This window comes from Physeter macrocephalus, chromosome 11 (assembly GCF_002837175.3).
Source record: "Physeter macrocephalus isolate SW-GA chromosome 11, ASM283717v5, whole genome shotgun sequence".
Taxonomy (NCBI): Eukaryota; Metazoa; Chordata; class Mammalia; order Artiodactyla; family Physeteridae; genus Physeter; species Physeter macrocephalus.
The window spans coordinates 58,693,659-58,710,165 of NC_041224.1; the positions used below are offsets into that span (position 1 = coordinate 58,693,659).

The following is a 16,507-nucleotide window of genomic DNA, read 5'->3' on the forward strand; positions in this document are numbered from 1 at the left end:
GGGGATCCCACGTGCCGCGGAGTGGCTGGTCCCGTGAGCCATGGCCGCTGAGCCTGCGCGTCCGGAGCCTGTGCTCCGCAACGGGAGAGGCCACAGCAGAGGAAGGCCCGCATACCACAAAAAAAAAAAAAAAAAAAAAAGAACAACGAAGCCAAACCAAGAAGGGAGAAGTGAGAGGCAAGAGGTGGGAGCAAAGAAACCAGTCAACGTGAGTTAAATTTCAATTTAAATGACAGTCGACTGTACAAAACAACTGCAATAGTAAAACAGGGGCACCTAAATCCCAAAATGGTGTGAGGCATTTACTGGAGTTAAGTCTTACGCACCCCTCAGGTTCCTGCGGTGCAGCCAATCTCCCAGATCTTCTGCTATGGCTCCCTGCCCCTCAGCCACCATCACATGGACTGACAACCCAACTAGGTACCCAAGTATTCTGAGCACTCTCCCGGGCCACAGCTCGGCCCAGCAGCCACATACCTGGAGTTCCTGGCCAATCCCTCGACTTCTGTATTTGGATGAAAACCACATGGCCCCCGGGTGGGCTCCGGCATTCCCAGCAGCCACTGAAAGGGCTAGACTACATGGTCTGGAAGTCGGGGGGAGTTACTGCTCCACGGGGGAGACTCTGACCAAGGGGAAATAAGAGACAGGGAGGTTGTGTAGAGAAATTCCCCCTCCTTGCTGACTACTCTGAGACGTGCTCTCTCCCTGTTACCCAACAGGAGAAGCCCTGAATACCAAGGGGACGCACCTGTTAAGAACCCGCTGGGCTCTTTGCAATTGACAGGAAGCTGAGGTCAGCACAGCAACCATGACTTAGCATAACGAAGACCAGTGGTTTTCAAAGTGTGGGTCCCATTCCAGTAGCACGAGCATCACCTGGGAACTTGTTAGAAATTCAAATTCCCCAGCCCCACCCCAAACCTTCTGAATTTGAGACTCTGAGCCTGGGGCCCAGGAGTCTGCATGGTAACAAGTCTTCCAGGTGATTCTGAGATTAGGTTATCAGGTGTTCAATAAAGTATTTGCATGAACTGTGCATTGTAATTACTGTGGCATCTATGGCACCTGTGATAAACATTAATACTACTCACTAAATGTCTCTGGCCCTCTGCCTTCAAGACCCGCCAGAGCCCTCTACTCTCTGCCAAGCCAACCAGCAACATTGCAGAGGGTGACTTCTCCATCAGCCTGGGTCCTGTTGACAAAAAGCAGACTCCAGCTGGCCCACAATGGACAAGTAATATGAAGAAGAAATAAAATTTTATTGTTTTAAGCCACTGGGATTTGGGTGTTGTTTATCACTGCAGCATAACCCAGCTCATCCAGTCTGACACGGGCCAATATTTTCAAAGGACAGAGCTTCCCGAAATGCTCACTGCCCTATCTCGCAAGAAAAGAGAAAGAAGGAAATGTGTTGTACCCACTGATCTTCAGGAAAAATTTGATGCTTGGGCAACCAAGAGTGGCCAGGACTCAGCTGTCTCTATAGATAATGGGAGGGGACGGGCAGCTCTGGTGCAGATGGTTCTAGAAGGGCTGCCAAGGGCTCTGGGATGAGGATGGCAGTTCTGGGTCAGAGGAAATGGTACAAAGAGGAGGAAAAATAGGCCACCCTGCATCTGTACCAAGCTTTATGCTTTCCAGGACACTCTCACTCATTGTTTCATCTTTCCTCCTTCCACGCAAAGGGATGATCCATCCTGTGCCACAGTGGGTCCAGAGAGGCAAAGGGACTTGCCCAAGATTACACAGCAAACTGGTGGCAGAATCAACCAAGGTTTTCACTCCCAGGCAAGTGTCCTTCTAGCACCTGCCAAGAAACAGTCTCCAGGAAGGTGGTTTTGGAGGGAGGTCGATGTCCCCCTGTCCCTTCCCAGAGCACAAGTGATGCTCTTGTACAGGGTCCTGAGGACTCTGGCATCTAATGGGTTCTCACCAGGTTCTTGTGAACTTGGAGGTTTCTGGCCTCCAAGGGGTGGAGAGGGAGGAATGGAGGTTCAGGGGCTACAGGGCAGCAGCTCATGAGTGCTCCCAGGTTTACAAGCTTCTCAATCTGGCACCCAGCACCCTGGGCACCATCCTTCACCCTCTCACTACCATTTCTCCCTCTCACCAGCTCCCAGACCCTGGGGTCTCCACTGTCTCGTAGAGAGGCAGCAAAGCTCGTGGGGGACTGGCTGGTTCCCTCTCCCTTTCCTCCCATCACAATAAGCAGGGCAGAGTCCTGGTAACGGCTGACACTCACCTGTTATGGGTTGAATTGTGTCCCCCTAAAATACATATGCTGAAGTCCTAACTCCCGGCAACACAGAATGAGACCTTATTTGGAGATAGGGTCTCACAGAGGTAACCAAGTTAAGATGAGGTCATCAGACTGGGCCCTAATCCTACATGACTAGTGTCCTTCTAAAAGGGGAGATTTAGAGACAGACATTCACAGGGAGAAAGCCATGTGAAGAACAGAGTTATGGGGCCACAAGCCAAGGAACTACCAGAAGCTAGGAGAGGGGCTTGGAAAAGATCTTCCCTCCCATATGGTCCCTCAGAAGAAACCAACCCTGCTGACACCCTGATTGTGGACTTCTAACCTCCAGAATGGTGAGACAATAAACTCCTGCTGCTTAAGCCACCCAGGCTGTGATGCTTTGTAACTCTCCACCCTGTAACCTCCTGATCCTCATTCCGTGTTCCCCCTTCTTCCTAAAATCACCTCCACTGACATCCCTCTCTGCACTCCATCCCCTCAGTGTCAGTCAGCACATGACTTACAAGTGCCCTAGCACCGAGCTGGTGCTCAGGAAGATATAGAAATGAATTTGAAGTAGAGACAGTTGGAGGCATCAAAGAATCTAGACTGAGTGTGTGGTCCCAGATTCAAGTCCTAGCCCTGCCACTGTTGTGCTTTGGGAACCTGGGAGAAGTCCCTTCCTCACCCTAGACATCAGTGTCTCATCTGTACTGTGATAAGGTTGAATTAAATGATCTGAGTTTCCTTCCAGCTGTGAAATTCTGCAGTTCTCAGCCAAGATAATATGTGTTTGCGATCATTTTTGTACTCTTCCCTAGAAGTTTATTCTTGTAACCTTGGGGTCCACTTGCTTCATGAACTTCTTTCCTCGCTCCCATGACCACCTAGACTCTTACTAGTCCCTACCCATTTCCCTTGATCAGGCCCCATCAGTTAACATGCTTGCAAAGCAGAATGAGTAGGCATTTAATAAATACTGGGTTGAAACACCCTTCAAGGGCTTCCTCTTCTGTCTGTAGCGGATTTCTCCTTACCACTCAGCAAGAGGGCGTGGCTAAAAGACAGCCCCTCCTCTTTAGTCCTTTATACACCCTACTTTATAGAGTTGCCTGTCAAAGCACCGACAACACTCTGTTGCACGTACTCGTGAACCAGACCACCTCCTCCCACCAGGTCGCAGGCTCCCTGAGGCAGGAATCATCTCTCTTTTGCATCTCCATTCCCCAGCATTTGCATAATAGGAAGCAACAAATATAAGTGGAGTGGATAAACATGAGCATATGGCGGAAGCTCTTCACCATGGGTTGGAGGACCCTTAAGGGTTTCAAGGGATCCATGAACCCACTGAAATTGTGTGCAGAGAACTGTGTGTACGTGTAGGTTTATCTATGTAGTGTGCATTTTCCCATGGAGAGGGTCCGTGGAGCCCTGAGAAATTAAAATAAAAGTCAAGGCTGAAAAAATGTTAAGACCCAAAGCCATGAAGTAGGGAGGTGACATTTATTAAGCCCCTACCCTGTGCTGTGCCTGGTGGTGTAGGTGTTACTATTCCTACTTTGCATGAATGGAAACTGATGTTCTGAGAGGTGACATCTTGGTTCATGAAGAGAGAAGTAGCCCGTCCAGGGTGGTTCAGAGCAGACTCTGGAGCCACAGAGCCTAGGTTCAAATACCAATACTATCACTTTCTAGTTGTGTGATCTTGGTCAAGTAACTTAATTGCTCTGTGACTCAGTTTCCCCATCTGTAAAATGGGAGAAATAAGGGTACCTACCCCAGAGGGCTGTTGTGAGGAGCTGATGTGTTAATGTATGTAAAGTGATCAGAATGGTGCCTGGCATGGGGTGTGTACCCTGAAGACGATGAGGAGGAGGGTAAAGAGCAAGATGCTGGGACCTGGGACAAACCCAGGCCTGTGTGACTCTTGCCCTTCAGTGCCATTACTGCCAGCACCCAGCATGCCACAACGCCCCATCTCGCTGCTGAAACTCTCCTGTGCCCTCCTAGGAAAAGTCTTCAGACCTGAAAGTGGCTTTTCTAGCTTTGGCTTCCTGGAGGTGGACAGACCTGTGGCACCAGTTCAGCAGGGCAGTCCCTGGCCGTTAGATAAGGAGTAGGTGGGAGGTTATAAGTGGCCTTTCCCGGTCAGCAAGACTGAGCCTATACAATCAGGACACTCTGCTTCTGCTTTGCTCTTCATTTTCCAAGAGCTTTACCAACATCCACGAATAGAAATTAGAAAGGGGATGCACTCATCCATTCCTGGAGCCCCATGCTGACGTCCAAAATCCCTTTATAATTTCCCTGAGTCCATCGCTGTGACCTGAGCTGCAAAGGGCCACTCACAACCATCCTGCTCAGGCTTTATAAATCCCGTGTCCCACCCCACACCTGACTTTCACTCTTCTTCAAGCAGACAGAGCAGCATCAGTAAAGCCTTCAACCTGATCTCACTTCTACACCTGGGCCCCCCCAGTATCCCAGGTGAAGTGTCAGCCAAGGCCTTGTTCCAGCCCAGTCTTCTGCCCTGACCCTGGGAAACAGCCTTTTTGGGTTTGCTTTGGGTGAGTATCTTTGTATTTTTCCTGCGAAACCATCACTATTGCACTTATTTGCGAGAGCATTGTTCATTCATTCCTGTAATGCAATTAGAATCGAGTTTCTTTAGCATTAGGGGAGATGTAACATCAGTAGGGGAATATTGTCATTTCATTCCCAACATCAATATGCCCACTCTGCCCAAATTCTCTCTCTGGTGCTAGCTTGCTGTACCCTCCCGAATGGCAAGGAGAATACTAAAAAGGAGATTCACTCTCCAAATCTGCCTCCAAATGACGAGGCAGAAGCTCTGGGGCTGGATTCTCCTCTCGGTCATTAAACGGGGGCTCCTAGCTACTCTGACACTGTCCTGCAGTTAAGGGAACCCCTAATGCCCAATGGAAAGCTCCATACTGGCCCCCTCTACTGTTCAGAGGTGAGTGGGAAAGAGTCCTCTAGACTCTGACAACAGGGCCCTACAATCATCCTCCCAGAGAGGTTGAGTGACTTGCCCAGAGCAACATGCCTGGGAAGATGCCTGGGTTCTGCCAGAACCCAGATCTGCAGGCTCCTGGGTGTCTCCTACTGCGTGACAATGCCCTCCACCCAGAGGGCCTGTGGCTGCCAGAAACTTAGCCCTTATCTCTCTGGGGGCACTAAGGCTTCAGTTTTCTGTAGACAAACAGGGGAAGAGATGACATGAATCTTTTATGCACCTACCTTTTCTTCAGTGTCTCCCAGTCCTTTTTGGAAATCCTCCCATTTACTGGAACCAGTCCCTTGTGAGCTTACTCTTGCCATCCTCCTTCTAGGTGCTACAATCTTGCCATCCAATGATCCCACCTTCCCTGCTTCCTTTCTTCCATCCATCCATCCATCCATCCATGCATCTCTCCATCTCTCCATCCATTTATTCATTCACCTCTTCCTTCCTTCTTGAGCACCTCAGCTCTGTGCCAGGCATTCAGCACTTCTTCGCCATTGCTCCTCAGAGCACCCACTCCAGAAGAGTCCACTTCTCTCCTGACCCCATCAAAGCCTAGAACTGATGTGCTTACATGCACCCTCTTAGGAGGTTGATCTGATAGACAAATCTGTGCTAACGCGTTTGCACAAGACCCATTATCCCCTCAGAACCGGCAGCAGGCAATGATTTCTGGAGCCCTCAGGTCAGCTGAGGCCTGCTGCCCAGGGCCTGGATAACAGGCCTACCTCCCTTTCCCTTGTCCCCCTCCCCACTGCAGTCCCCACATACGTATGCAGAAGTCTCCGCTTTCGTAGTAGCCAGGACAGCACTGGGACCTCCGCCGGTACATGGTCCGGAGCCCACGCCGATATGCTGTCTTATAACTGATCCTAAGGCACAGAAAAGAAAGCCACTTGAAAGTATTGAAAATCAATCACTCCTGTTAGAATGATATTCGTGTTAAGCTATATTAAGGATGCCATTCAATAATTACTTTAAAATGCATGGCAGCTTCGAATATGATGGAACACAATAAAGAAAAATCGATGGTGGGATCTGGGCCACTGTGATGCAGAATGTATTACTGACATGGCGGCAGCATTTGCTACACCTGCTGACTTCTCGCCAATCCCTTCAGAGCGATACTTAGAAGGGCTGCAGAAAATACTTTCTGGGTGACACTGTGGACAGTAACTGGGGACTTCTGAAAACCTCCAGACCCAGGGCTGGAGCAGCCCGTGCATGGGGTGACCTTGATAGGAATTGGGCCCTGAGAGTTTCTATGCCAACTGCCCCACCCCAACCATGACAGCTCATGGCCCTCTGGGGACTGGTCTACCCAGTTGGAGAACTGAAGCCAAGTCAGCAAAAGGACCCTCTGAGTCTGACTAGGTCCCAGACAGTAGATTAATCTCCCTCCCACCAAAAATAACACCCCCTGGGGAAGAGCTTCACATGCCATCTTGGGAAGGCTCAGAACCAGCTCTGCAGAGGAAGAAGCTAAGATCCAGAGAGCAGAAGCTCTGGACGGGGAGTCAGAGACCTGGGTTCCAGTTCTTACGCTGACCTGGGTGTTGAGACTTTGCCCTGTGCCACAGAGACTTATAGGCAAAATCACTCAGTCTCTATCTGAGGCAGGTATCATTATTACGCCCCTTTTACTTCTTTCTTAGAGTTTTTATTCTTATTTTGTTTTATGTACTCTCCCCCTTTGTTTTCTGGATGAGAAAACTGGGAAGTTAAAGCACTTGTTCGAGGTCACACAGCTAATAAGTTCCAGAGGCAGAATTCAAACGCAAGTCACTCTAATTTCAAAGCCACTGGGCTTAACCTGCTGCCCTGTGCCAGTTCCCAAGAGGTGGCTGTCTAGGCTAATGGGATGGCCATCATGAAGGAGTAGGACAAGGGAATGAATGGTGTGAGGACAGAGTCCTAAGGAGGGAGTCAGAACTGGGTACTGACAGGCAAAGCCCTTTCCTCACACATAAGGTCAAAATGGAGGAGATTTGAAGGGGCTATTAAAGACCAGAGAGAGGAAGTAACTTCCCAAGGTCAAGGTGTAACTTGGACTCAACCCAAGTCCTCGGGCCTTGAAGCCAGAGCTCTTTCACTTCCCCACCAGCACCCCAGAGGAGCCTGCCCTGTGGACCCCTCCTTGCAGGGCAGAGCCACGGGGTCCAGTCACTGGAGATGCCTATAGCCTGCTTTCCATGGAGGGTCAGGCCAACCTGGGCAGGGAGTCCTACAGCACAGGCTGGGCCAGCCCTCCCAGCACTTACAGCCCTCGCTTTATGACAAATGACAGTGCAGGACTCCAGGGAAATCTGTGATATTTGGGAATGTCGCAAACTAGGGTCATTCTACTTTGTCAAAAATCCATAAGGGACGGTAAGCCAGCCCCTAAGTGAAGCTACTTCCCCTGTACAGGAAGGCAGCTCCTGGCAATTTCAGGAGTTGTATAAACCTCCGAGATAAAGAATGACTCAGGGTTGGCTAAGAAGTCACTCAATCCATGCCTCCCAGAGTTATCCCCAAGCCCTTCCAGTGGAGAGGTGGTCTCAGAATCATTAAAGCCTCCTCGGAGAAAGATGTTCCCCACTGCTTCTACCTTCCCGTCCTTACTGGCTCCTTTCCTCTGGAAGGAGAGGGAAGGGGCCAAGGGCCAGACTGGTATCAGAAGGATGCTGCATTCAAACAAGCCATTCCACACCGAAGGAGACTGATGGTGCTGTTGTCAGCATGCTCTGGGTCATCAGGAAAGCTGCAAAGCGACTCAATAATTCAGCAAAATACTTCATGTTCCAGGAATGCAGCCTGGTTTTTTTTTTTTTTTGCGGTACGCGGGCCTCTCACTGTTGTGGCCTCTCCCATTGCGGAGCACAGGCTCTGGACGCGCAGGCTCAGCGGCCATGGCTCACGGGCCCAGCCGCTCCGTGGCATGTGGGATCTTCCCGGACTGGGGCACAAACCCACGTCCCCTGCATCGGCAGGCGGACTCTCAACCACTGCGCCACCAGGGAAGCCCTGCAGCCTGTTTTAATAAGCAGCCACTCACTCACCTTTCCCCAGTGGTGATGGATGGAAGCGCCAGCCTCCAAGTACCCAAAAAAGCCGCTTCTCAGAGCAAACTTGGCTCTGGCACAGGGCCTGACAGAGTCATGGAGGGAGCAGGACTTTTCTTTCTGCCTCTGCCTTTGACCAGGGCCACAGGCAGCTAACTTGGTCAATTAGGGGAGGTTAAGGGGATGCAGTAATGGCTGAGTCATTCCTATCAGATCAACCCTCCTGCAAACAACTCTGCAATCTGGGGAAGATATAAAAAACAACTACCTGAAAAGCACTAGAGAGAGAACAAAGGCAGATACTGGAGGGAAGTAGACACTTCGAAGAAGGGAATGACACCAGGAAAGGTGAGCCCAAGGGCAGGCCCCAGTCAACAATAATCCAGGTGGCTAGAATTCAGATAGAGGACACACAGCCTTACTGGTCTGAAGAACCACAGGACAAGCTGAGGGTAGACCCAGCAACTAGAAAGTGACAAGAGAAACCCTAGAAAGGAGAGAGCCACAAGGAGGAAGCCCCATATTCTTTGTAAAATCTCTGCCCAAACTTCTGGCCCCTGAATTACACGTGTACAGGGCAGGTTCCAAGCAGTCCAGCAAAGGCTGAAAATATGAACTTTCAGAGTTTGGAAACTGAGCTTAACCAAGTTAATTGGCTGCTAAAACAAACAAGCAAACAACAACAACAACAAATCTGGAGGAACACAAGAGAATTCAGTCTCTACAGTCTCTGTTGTTCATAATGCCCAGAATACAATTCAAAATTACTAGACACATTAAAGAAACTAGAAGATTGTACCTCTATAAGAAGCAATCAAGGAAGACCAACCCAGAGATGACCCAGATGTTGGAATTAGCAGACAAGGATTTTAAAGCAGCTATTATATCTATGCTCAGTGTTTCACAACAAGTTACTAGCAAAACCCGCAAGGAAAACCAGGACTTTGGCCTTCCAGCATAGAGCAAGTTTCCCCATCCATATTTCTGTCCACCATGATTCCTGCATAACCTCGAAGAGCAACCAGGCCCATAAAGAGGAAGCAAAAAAAATCTGGAAACAACACAGATGCTCAGAAACTAGGAAACGGGCCTACCAGGTAGCCTCTCTCTCACTCTCTCACTGACCCTTCATCTGTTGAATTTTCACCCCTCAAATAACAAAGCTACCTTGCCTGTATCTAATACTTCACTTTTCCCCACTTTCCGCTGCTCTTTTCACAGTATTTGCACATCCCTGACCCTGAAGGTAGGTAGGGCAAGGATCATTACATGTTTGATGAGTACACAGGGAGTCCCAAAATAGAGTGACTTGTGCAGGGTCGTCCAACAAAACATGCTTTCTCTTCCTTCCTCTCCTGTCTCCCTGGTGCCATGAGGGCATGGCATGATTTCCAGGAGAACTTCAGACAAGGAAGCAGAATTCCCACGTGCAGTCGTTCAGATGGAGTGCTTCCCATGGGCAGCCTGGCCAAGGCGCCAAGAGGTGCTGGACTATAGCCTGCACCCTGTTCCCCAAGCCGGGTGCGCTGCACGGGGCTACATGTGCTCTGACAGGGGCCCTCTGAGGTTGGATTTCCCCCAGAAGCAGACCCTGAGGCAAGGATTCAAAAGCAAGTAGCTTATCTGGGAGATGATCCTAAGAAGCACTGGGAGGGGTGTAGTAAAATGAGACAGGAAAGTAAAGGCAGCCAATTCAGGGTGTACTTTTGAGCAGCTTCCTGCTGTGGGTGACTGAGGTTCCATCCCACTGGGGACCACAGATATGTGCAGAACATGCCTCAAAGTTGGGTAAGGAACTTCTTACCCTAAGGGTAAGGAAGCTGGCATATTTTTCCACTAATTCCGCATCTGTCATTGGGTGAGGGATGCCCTCCAAGGGCAGTAATTCTCTAGCACTTCTAGCCTGCCCTGCCCATAAGCTGCTCTGACTACAAAGAAGCCCTCAGCAGAGCCTCTCCCGTGAGTACCAAGAGTGGGTACCAAGGGGATGCAGGCGGTGCACTGACTCCATCTGCTAGGGGTGCAGGAAGGTGAGCCTGAGGGCCTGCCTCTTTCCCCCCACTCACCATCTGAGAGAGGTACTCACCGGTGCCTGGTACACTTGAACCAGTTGAGGATGTCTGTGCATCGCGTGTAGTAGATCTGATCGAAGGGGTGTGCGTACGATTCCTGGACGGTCACGGCATAGCTGAGAACCAGACAGGAGATGGAAGCTGTGGTCAGCACTTGGGAGGCAGAGCTGATATTCAGGATGGGGTCTCCCTCCCCAGGGGAGCCAGGCCCCACAGCCAAGTGTCCAGGGGCTCCAACCCCCCCACCCCAACCCCACTCTCCTCCTCCTACCCTGGGTACTCTCTGCATTCAAACCTCCCTGACTCCAGGTTAGATCCAGGACACACCACTTACTGCCCTGTGGCCCAGCTCACTTTCCAAAGTTCTAGTTCATTTGTTCATTTAACAGAGAATGAATAAAGGAGGGTTTCCATTTATTCTATGTGGCTCTGGAAGGCCCAAAGCTAGCAAGTTTTAAAATACTTAATGTTTGTTCAGGTCTTTATGGTCTTCAGAGCACAGGCATGGAAGCTGATCTTTGCAGCAACTCTATGAAATAAGTGGTCCCATTTTACAGATGAAGAAATGAAGGCTTAGAAGCAGCTTGTCCAGGCCACACATCTGGTACCAATAACTTAATATTTGAACGCCCTGTGTTAAACGTTTTAAGCCCTCTTAATCCTCACACAATCTTTTTTAAAAAAATTTCTCATTATTATTACTTTTTGGCTGTGTTGGATCTTCGTTGCTGCACGTGGGCTCTTCTCTAGTTGTGGCGAGCAGGGGCTACTCTTTGTTGCAGTGTGCGGGCTTCTCATTGTGGTGGCTTCTCTTCTTGTGGAGCACAGGCTCTAGGCAACCAGGCTTCAGTAGTTGTGGCTCGCGGGCTCAGTAGTTGTGGTTCACGGGCTCTAGAGTGCAGGCTCAGAAGTTGCGGCATGCGGGCTTAGTTGCTCCGCGGCATGTGGGATCTTCCTGGACCAGGGCTCGAACCCGTGTCCCCTGCATTGGTAGGCAGATTCTTAACCACTGCGCCATCAGGGAAGTCCCCTCACACAATCTTATAAGGTAGGTGGTGGCATCGTTATCCTCATTTTACAGATGAGGGAACTGAGCACCAGAGACGTTAAGTGACTTCCCCAAGGTCACCCATTACCCTCTGCTTTGTTATGTCTCTAGTATAGCTGGGGATGCAACGAGGACATGCCCCCAGACCTCCTCATCGAAGTGGTATCTTGTTACCTGCCTGTTAACTGTAAACCTGGACCAGGGGTAGAAGCCACAGGGAAGCAGCTCCCAGCTGCATCAAAATAAGCCTTTCCACCTGCCCGTGCTGGCAGTCAAGCCAGGGTGTAAAGTGAGGGCTCACACTTCCTATGCAGGCTGGGAGAGGACCTCAGCTGAGATTTTAGGGATTAATTTTTATGTCAGTTGGTATTGTTCAGTGTTTTTCCCCAGAGGGCTCACTCACTTGGGCCAGATGGCCAGGTCCAGGTTATAAAAGCCCGCCTGCTTTGCCTGAGAAAACTGTCGGTTTACTTGCATGGGGGCTGGGGCAGGCCAGTCCCCCGAGTGGGTCTCTAGCAGACTCTCTGCTGCCAGAAATGTCAAAGGTCTAGAATTCAGAAAGAGGAAGCCAGGAGCAGTCAGCAATGCACATGTACTCAGGGTGGTGGGAAATTCCGTTTCTCTGAAGCACGGAGGATGTGAGAAGGGTCCTTGCTGAGCCTCTACCAGCCGGCACATCAGAGATGTGCGTCAGAGGCACATGTCTATGCAGACATGGCCTGAACCCGTTTCACCTCCAGGCTTGGAGAAACTGAGCTCAACACCCGCCCCTGGCGTCCCAAAGCCCCTTCCAACTCTGAAAATCTATGACCCTGGGCTCCTGCATCTCTACTGAGTCTCTCACTTAGAGGCAGGATAAGAGTACAGGGGCTCTGGGTCAAGTTTGAACCCTGTCACTTGTTAGCAGCCTGTCCTTAGATATAATACGTAGCTGGTATAAGCTTCCATTTCCTTACCTTTAAACCTATGATAAATATTACCAGGGACCTCATATCATTATTGCAAGGATTAGGATGGCAGTGATAGTATCTATCTCTCAGAGTGGGGGGAAGGTAAAGCAAGATGACACAGGTAAAATGCTCAACACAAGATAATACACATAAAATGCTTAACAGGTACACTGTCAGTGTCTAATAGATGCTGGCCATCATCATTATATGACTGGCAGTGACACACCTCCTTGCCAGGCACTGAGGGATAGTCCCTCCCTGACCATAATATGGGATGGGAAGCAAGACCACACACAGACCAGACTCCCTGCCTTTGCTAAGCACCTGGGGGAATCAGGCACCCCTTCTAGCACAGACAGGGACAGTGGGCGCTCAGAGAAAGGGCATCAGCCCAACAGAGACGGTGGGGAGGGTGTCATGGGGAACAGATCCAGCTCTGCAGGGGTTCCCTGAGCCAAGCGAGTCAGGCAACCAGAACTTGAACCAACTCCAAGTCCCCGGGTGAAGCCTGTGCCCCTGGTTTCATGGCTGGGTGGTTTAACACGCTCATTTGCCAACATGCTAACGAGGGGCCAGATTAATCTTGTAAAGCTGGGCTTTGCTAGCCAGGGGAGGTCTTTCTGCTGGGTTTTATGGTGGAAGGGCATAATTAATGAGGAGCCTGCCAGAAGCACTAATCCAGCTGGGAAATTCTCCCTAAGCGGTCTCCGGGGACCCGGGTGTGTTTCTGGAGTGACACAGACTAGACTCATCCACGTGTAGATGGCAGTGGAGCTCAGTTGGAAGAGCCAAGAAGAAGGAGGTGCCTGGTGGCACAGGGCATCACAGCAACACCTCCTCCGTAGGGGCAGGAGAAGCCCCAGACCTCCTTTGAGCTGCTGGAGTCTCTCCTTGTCCTCCCATCAAAGCAGTAACTTCAGCTGATAGCCTGAACAGCCTGAAACGCCGGCTCAGTGCAGGTTCGGATCAGAATATTTCCACATTCCAAATGTATTCACGTCGGGCAGGTTTAGAAAATTAGTGAGTTTGGTTTACGTTTGAACTGATCCACTGGTGCAAATGGCACTCAGAGAAAAGGGAAGTCAGGGTGGGCCCTACCATCAGGGAAGGCTTCCTGGAGGAGAGGTTGGAGGCACCGGGAAAGGCAGAGGTGAGCACACAGGAAGGAGGCGTTCCAGAAGCCGGGATACAGCACAGACTACGGCAGGAAGCAACGGAGTCCCAGCTGGGAAAGGTGGATGAGACGGGGATTGCTGAGACTGAAGTCTGAAAACCAAAGACTAGTGTGGAAGTCACCTGCTTTCTCTCTCACCCACTGGGAAATAAGGCTTTACATTCACCAAAACGAGAAGAGGTAAGGGGCCTGGATCACCACAGGATCATGTGGAAAGCTTATGAAAACTGCATATGCCTAGGCTCTACCCCAGACCTACGGAATCAGAGTCTCTGTGGAGAGGACCCAAGAGAATCTGCTTTTCACCCGCACTTCAGGGTGCCTGATGTGCAGTAAAGTCTGTGATAACTGTTCCTGCAAAGCTGGAGTTGTCAACAAGAAAAGACAATAATTGAGCTTCATGGTCCTCAAAGCCCTTTCATGAAACTGGTACCTTGATCATCCAACAAGCCTGTGAGGCAGGGGTAATGATTCCCCCCACTTTACAGAGGCAGAGGTAGGCTCCGAGTGGTTCAGAGACATCCCCAAAGTCACAGGGCTAACAGATGGAAAACTCCAGACTGGTGTGAACCAAGGTCTCATCACTGATCTCGTGTTCTTTCCACTTCACCAAAAAGGAGCACGCTGGTGGCAACGCTGCCTTCCGCTCCAGCCTCGACTCTGTCGGGACCCCTCACGGAGCACCCGGTCACTGGAGACCACGCTGGTGTGGGCACCATCTCCCTGCCTCCCAGCCAGTCCCGCCAGGCCCTGGGTGAGGGGACTCTGCCTGCCGTGGGGCTGGGGCATTCACCCTCACAGGCATGGAGCACGGCCCTCCCCACTCACCTGCCCCCCTCCATCATCCGCTTCCCCCATCGGGCCCTCATCTTAATTTTATTCATTTGATTTATTAACATCTAAGTGACAGAGTCATCCTGGTCAGCGTGGCCAATCAATTCCAGGGTATAATTTGGTTTTTCCTGATTGGGTCTCTGGTCACTGTCTTTCTGCTCACCAAAATCGATACTTTCACCTTGTGCTTCAAAGTCAGGCCATCTGCAGACCCCCGGCCTGTTCCCCCTGGACCTAGTGCTGCAGCCAGAATGCAGCTGCCCTTCCCCTGTCAGCCCTCTCTGACCCCACCAGATCAGAAGCAGCAGGGCCCCCTCACCTACCCTGCTCGGGGCAGGCTGCTGGCTGCCCCGCACACCTGAGCTGCTGCATCGTTGCCAGTCCCGGGAGACCAGGAAGGCATCGTGGCATTGGAGAACAACTCATCTGGACCACAGTCTCTCACTGCATCCCGCCTGTCTGGGGATGGGCACTGAGCCTCTCTGGGTCTCTACTTCCTCATCTGTAAAATGGCTATAAGTGCAAATGCAGGGAGGAATACTGTCAACTACCAGCCTGCATCATTCACGTTGCCTGTCACTCAACGCCCCCACCCTGACCCCCAGAGCACTGAGTCTCCGACAGAATCCTCACAGCTTTGGCCCACCTTTCAGCATCTGTGCTGTGTCCCCAGCTGGACTGCAGGCCCTTGGTGGACAGCTTCCGTACCTCCTGCCTCTGCTTTTGTCCCAACAGTGCCAAGCCCAGGGTGAGGCCCCGAGGGAGTGCCTGGCTGTCCAAGAACCGCATCTTACCTCTCCCAGTGGCTGCACACGTTGGGGTCCTCGGGGTTGAGGGAGAGGACGGTTTGCAGGAGGGAGCAGACAAGGAGCCCTGCCACTGAGAGCATCATCCTGGGCCCTGCGCGGGAGAACAGAGGAGGCAGCGTCATTAATCAGACCGTCTTCCCAGGCATCTGTTTGGGGCCATGACCCCTCGCATGAAGCGGTGGAAGAGGCTCGCTAAGCTGTAAAGTTTCCCATCGTCATCGTGTAATGAGCAGCTGATATTTCACATTTGCAGGCTTTGACTAACCCCGTAACACTTCACCACTTCTGAGTAACCAGGCAGCGGGAAGGCTGAGTCAGGGAAACGTTGAAATTTTAGGCCAGAGCTTCTGAAAGTTTTTTGGTTCATGGACTGCTTTGAGATTCTAATGAAAGTTACAGAACTTCTCCCCCACAAAATGCACATACGCACGACATTTGGCTGTGATTTCAGGGTGCCCTCAGGTCCCTGAGCCCATCCTTGGACCAAGAACCCCTGATCTTCCGCCTTAAGGACAACACCCTCCCCCCGTCCCTTCTCCCTCATCTTTGATGTGCTTTGCCCATTCACTTCCTCTCTCTACTCCCTCCTTCAATGAAGACAGAGGAAAAAAAGGTGTCTGGTATGGCCCTGGGTACAGGTAAGCTGAGAAAACCCTTCTTAGCAGCTCTGGTCCAACAAGCCAGATTATTTCCAGATCTCAGAGAGAACTCTGCAGAGAACTGCAGAGAACGCCTCATCTTGATTCTCTCCACGGCCCTGTCTCGTTACTTTGGCCGCTCCTGTGATCTCCAGTGTCAGTCACTGACACCCAGGGTGATGCATCTCTGCACGTCATACCAAACCGGGGGCGAAGGGCTTGGAGAGCCTGGTAAGGGGCTTTGAGGAATCAGCTTGTAGAGTTTGATCCTAGCCCCTGAAGTGACAGCCTGAGCCAGGGGTTAAGTGGGCCTACACAGATACCAAGCCCCTTGGTCCTTGAACTGAGGATTCCCCAACAAAGGGCTCCTCATAAAGGCAGAGAACCATTAAGGTGGGAGCAGCTGAAATGACCCTCTGAGGCTCCTTCCTGTCCAGGACTCCATGGTCCTACAGCCTTAGAGAACTGCCCAAGGGTTCCCACCTGATGAGGGTGCAGGGGGCCCCAGAGCCACCCCCAGGGGACCTGCAATTCATATGTGCTCAAACATCAGCTACAGACTGAACAAACACTACGACTCAGAAAGATAGCACTATATTTCACGTGTTCACAGATGTGACCGTGATTTGCTTAAAAGCTTTACTGAATTCAAAGGACCTTTTATT

At 50.9% G+C, this 16,507-nt stretch overlaps 1 protein-coding gene across 4 annotated transcripts in view; it reads right to left on the reverse strand.

Moving 5' to 3' along the window:
- The window catches only part of MEGF11 (multiple EGF like domains 11), a 232,898-nt gene extending 217,608 nt beyond the window's left edge, over positions 1-15,290 (reverse strand). For 3 of the 4 annotated variants that reach the window (XM_055088041.1, XM_007112097.2, XM_055088043.1), the window contains exons 1-3: positions 15,190-15,287; positions 10,404-10,505; positions 6,045-6,145 (exon numbers count right to left, since the gene is read on the reverse strand). In XM_055088041.1, coding sequence (XP_054944016.1) covers positions 6,045-6,145; positions 10,404-10,505; positions 15,190-15,287 — 301 coding nt within the window. Of the gene's footprint in view, positions 1-6,044; positions 6,146-10,403; positions 10,506-15,189 lie in introns of all 4 variants that reach the window. The other variant, XM_024128856.2, reaches the window with a different exon arrangement.
- Between the last annotated feature and the right edge of the window lie 1,217 nt (positions 15,291-16,507).